Here is a 4,747-nt window from a genome sequence, read left to right as displayed (position 1 = left end):
TTGTATATTTTCAGTTTTGAGACGAACTGTAAGTAGTAAGTTTTAAATTTTAATTTCATTTTAACAGTAATTCAAATATTTAATAATTTTTATTTCATTAATTAAAATGCCATACATATGGTATTTTGTATTTAAACTAGATGTTATAAAATATTGTTGCTTTTATTTATCTGAACAAGTTATAATATAAAAGTTATAAAAAAAATAAGATATGCACACAATGTAAATAATATAATGTAACGACAAGTTTTTATATTTTGTTAATTAAGTTCATCATATACTTGTTTATTCATATATATGTTAAAATAAATTGTTATACAACATTTAAAACTTTCTTTAAGTTACTGATGATTATTTTTCAACTATGTTGAAGCTATAATAAATACATATTCATTATTTATGCAAACGTATAAAAAATAAAAATTTTATTGTTATACAAAATATTACTTGAAAGTTAAATAATGAATACAGTCAAGATGAAATTTTTATACTCAAATTTAAATAGATCCACTTACACTGTTGTATATCACAAATTATGTTTAGCATTATTTAAAATTATATTAATTGATACTTTTTTAAATAATACTAATGGTATTTATTTATAAAATTTGATGTTTAAGTCATTAAGAAAATTTTGAATCTGAGAATATTATATTTTTATATTTTGCTATATTAATTCATAATTGAATATTCCGTTTATTAAATTTTTTTCAGTCATTTAAGAAAAAAAAATTATAATAGATATTAGGACAATTACGAACAACAATACTACTAATGTGTAATATGATACATTCACAATTAAAATCTTTGTTAGAGAAGTATCATCAAGAACACTTATTACAATTTTGGAATGAACTTTCTGAAAATGAAAAAGAATATTTATTCAATGATATTATGAATTTAAATATTTCTGAAATGATTTCTCAATTTAACAAAGCTACTGCATTTAACAATAATAAAAAACATTTACTTGATAATAAAATTAAACCTATTCCTACAAATGTTATGGAATCCATTCAAAATTTATTAATGGATAATGTTCTATTGTATGAAAAACTTGGCTTACAAGAAATTGCTGATGGTAAAGTTGCAGTAATTTTACTAGCAGGTGGTCAAGGTACCCGCCTTGGCGTTGATTTTCCTAAGGGAATGTATAATATTTGTTTACCATCTAATCGAACATTATTTGAAATACAAGCATTACGAATTAGAAGTCTACAAAATTTAGCCAAAGATAAATTTGGAAAAAGCAAAGATATAACTTGGTAAGCAATATTAATTATCAATAAAAGATTTGGATAATTGTAAATATGTATTAAATCTAGGTACATAATGACTAGTGATGCAACTCATGAACTTACTGTAGCCTATTTTGAAAGTAATAAATATTTTGGACTAAATAAGAATAATATTATAGCTTTTAAACAAAATACAATGCCATGTTTTACACTTGATGGAAAAATTATTCTTGATGAAAAATATCGTATATCAAGAGCTCCAGATGGCAATGGTGGTCTTTACATAGCTTTAAAAAAAGAAGGAATATTAATTGATATGAAAAAACGTGGAATAAATAGTGTGCATGTTTATTCTGTTGATAACGTTTTAGTAAAAGTAGCTGATCCAATGTTTTTAGGATTTTGCATCTCTCGTGAAGCAGATTGTGGAGTGAAAGCAGTAATAAAGAGATCAGTAGATGAACCAGTAGGGATTATTTGTCAGGTATGAATTTTTAAAAATTTGTTTAACAAAATTGTATTTAATATACAAAAATATTATACATATGAGTATATATATATATATACATATTTGAATTATTTTATTTCTTTACAAAATTAGAATGTATTATCGTCTTATGTAATAATATATTAGATTAATTTTAAGTTTTCTAGGACTATTATATAAAAATGAAGTATTTGTAGTGCAAATATAAAAATAAACTCTACTTTGTGTATGAAACTAATATTTCAATTCAATCAATATTTCTAGCAAACATTTCATCAAATTATTTTTTTTGCATGAGAAAACATCTACATTATATTTGTTGCCATGTGCTTAAAAAAGTTGAAAATAAGATAGAAATACATATAACACACATTCAATAATCTTAATTGGTTATTATCTGTAAACGCGATGCATTTGGATTCGTTTTATAGACGTGTACATAGAGAATTACTAAATATTTTTTATTTTTACATAAATTTTGTATAAAAAATATGTATAAAATTTACAAATACAAGATTAAAATATTTTTTTTATTTTCGTTTCGTTTAACCCTTTAATTCCACTTAAATATAATAATAGTATTTAAATATAAATGTACTGAAATAAAAGTTGGAAGGTGAGCTAATAACTAAAAAATTATCACGGCGACTTAAAAGGAGAGGAATGGAGAAATTAACGCTTGTCGACTAGCCAATATAATAAATGGACGTTATTAAAGAAATAATAATGTTAGAATAACAGGTGTAACCGATTTTGTGTCCATCAAAGTAGAAGATGCACAGAGACCTTTGTTGTTAAATTAAGATAAAACATAAGCCCAACATTTATAATAGAGCATTGATAACTAATGTTCATGATTAAAAACTCCATTGAAATAATATTGATAAGCGCGAAACTAAAATGAATTATTTTAATTTGATAGAGGTAATTATGAATATGAAAATGTAAATATACAAAAGATTCATTATAATTAAAAATAAGAATGTACAGAAAGTTGAGATTTTACAAGGTTACCTTATTATATTGGAGTTGTGTAATTTCATGTGTACTGTTCATATCCGTACTAAATACTTTATTGTAATTCACCAATTTTAATTATTAGATTAATAATTGAATAATGAAATTGCATCATTAAACAACATATATTAAAGTTCTGACAGCTCATAAAAATTGTTTTTAATGACTTAAAATTCATATTTAATATTTTCCCAATCAATTTAGTAATTAAATTTATAATATTCATAATTAACATTTGAATAATTAACTAAAACTCTAGAAATGTAAAATATGAATAAATTAAAATTTTATTTAATACTACAAACAAATTTATAGAGCGTTTCATTTTTTTCTACTCAATATTTATAATACTCTAATATTATGTTTTAATAAATTTACTATATAATTTTGATATTATTATGACTTTAGTTTACAATCTAGAATTTCATTGAAATTATATCGAAGGAATGTTTTTAATTTATATAAATTTTATCATTGCAGTACAATTTTTTTGTCTGATTTAATATAGAAGATCATTGAAGGACCTATGCTTGCAAAATATGTCGTTATTTATATTCAAATAACTTGTAAAATTTATGTAGTTATGTATGTGTCATTGAGTTTTAAATAAAAGAATAGAAAAAAATTAATAAATTTCGAAATTTTAAATACAAAATAATTGAGTACAAGAACTTTGCACATATTTGCTTTTAATTTGTTTTTATACATTTTGTATTGTTTCAGATTGATGGATTGTATACAGTGGCGGAATATAGTGAAATTTCAACTGATACAGCAAAACTAAGAGATAATAAAGGCAATTTAATTTTTAGATCAGGAAATATATGTAATCATTATTTTACTCTCGCGTTTCTTAATAATATCTCAGAAAATTATGAAAAAAATTTAGATTTACATATAGCTAACAAAAAAATACCATTTATTGATAAAAATGGTGAAAAAAGTAAACCAAATATTCCTAATGGAGTAAAAATTGAAAAATTTGTATTCGACGTCTTTAAATACTCTACAAAGTTTGTAGTGTGGGAAGTATCAAGAGAAGATGAATTTAGTGCTTTGAAGAATTCCAATATTATGAAAATTGATTGTCCTTTAACAACACGAAATGATCTTTTACGTCTTCACAAAAAATGGCTTTTAAATTCAGGAGCCACTAGAGTTGAAGGTGATGTTGAAATATGTCCTTTAATATCATATGGTGGTGAGAATTTAATAGAAATAGTAAAAAATACATCTTTTGAAGGTCCTATGTGTTTGAAAATGCCTTAAATCGTTTATATATTACAATTTATATATAATCTTATTATTTTATATAACATTGAGAATATTATTTAAAAACAAAAAATTTGTTACAAGTTTGTAAAATTATTTTCTCGATATCAATTATAATTAGTAACAGCTTTACAATCATTAATGATTTGTTTAGTGATGACAATTTTTTATCAATAAATGAATATATTTTTTAATATTATTTAACTTCTTATTTTTATAAGCTGTATACATAATACAGTTTTAATTCTTTAGGTGATACATTTACTAAATAAATAAGGAAAACATTTTCAAAAGAAAATACATGACTTAAAGTTGCCATTTTCTCATTGAGTATATTTTTTTCTATTACTATGTCACCCGAAATAATAAAAACTTAAATAAATATTTTATACAATTAATTTTATTATAATGTGTTTAACCTTTTAAATATTAAAATTGAATACTTTACTAAAAATTTAAACTTTGTTTTATTGGTTTTCCTTTTTTCACTGAAATAAAAAAATAATTATATGTATATATATATATATATATATATAAATATATATGTGAAATTTCAAAATTTATTCATTATTTTTGTTAATTTTATGGAAAAAATTCTTTTTATTACATATTATTTCTTTGTTGTTCAACCAATAGATGAAATCAAATTTTAATGTTTTAAGTTATTTTTCCATTATATAAAATATAATGTTGATTAAAAAATCATAAATTACTTAACTAAGGTTTATGTTAA

At 21.7% G+C, this 4,747-nt stretch overlaps 1 protein-coding gene across 1 annotated transcript; it reads left to right on the top strand.

The window, feature by feature from the left end:
• Window positions 1-717: 717 nt before the first annotated feature.
• Window positions 718-4,062, top strand: mmy (UDP-N-acetylglucosamine pyrophosphorylase mmy). Its single transcript, XM_011497962.1, has 3 exons — window positions 718-1,265; window positions 1,326-1,722; window positions 3,466-4,062. The coding sequence occupies exons 1-3, from the start codon at window positions 775-777 to the stop codon at window positions 4,009-4,011; spliced, it is 1,434 nt and encodes a 477-aa protein (XP_011496264.1). The 5' UTR covers window positions 718-774; the 3' UTR covers window positions 4,012-4,062.
• The last annotated feature ends 685 nt before the right edge of the window (window positions 4,063-4,747 follow it).

This window comes from Ceratosolen solmsi, unplaced genomic scaffold, assembly GCF_000503995.2.
Source record: "Ceratosolen solmsi marchali unplaced genomic scaffold, CerSol_1.0 scaffold14, whole genome shotgun sequence".
In the NCBI taxonomy this organism is placed as follows: domain Eukaryota; kingdom Metazoa; phylum Arthropoda; class Insecta; order Hymenoptera; family Agaonidae; genus Ceratosolen; species Ceratosolen solmsi.
Note: the sequence above shows the minus strand (reverse complement) of the source record. Positions and strands in the feature narration are given on the sequence as shown.

Excerpts from the sequence above, each read along its gene's own strand:
- mmy (XM_011497962.1), top strand. The coding sequence starts at position 775 with ATGTGTAATATGATACATTCACAATTAAAATCTTTGTTAGAGAAGTAT. Across the intron at positions 1,266-1,325 it reads AAAAGCAAAGATATAACTTG|GTACATAATGACTAGTGATG; the intron begins GTAAGCAATATT and ends TATTAAATCTAG. Across the intron at positions 1,723-3,465 it reads CAGTAGGGATTATTTGTCAG|ATTGATGGATTGTATACAGT; the intron begins GTATGAATTTTT and ends GTATTGTTTCAG.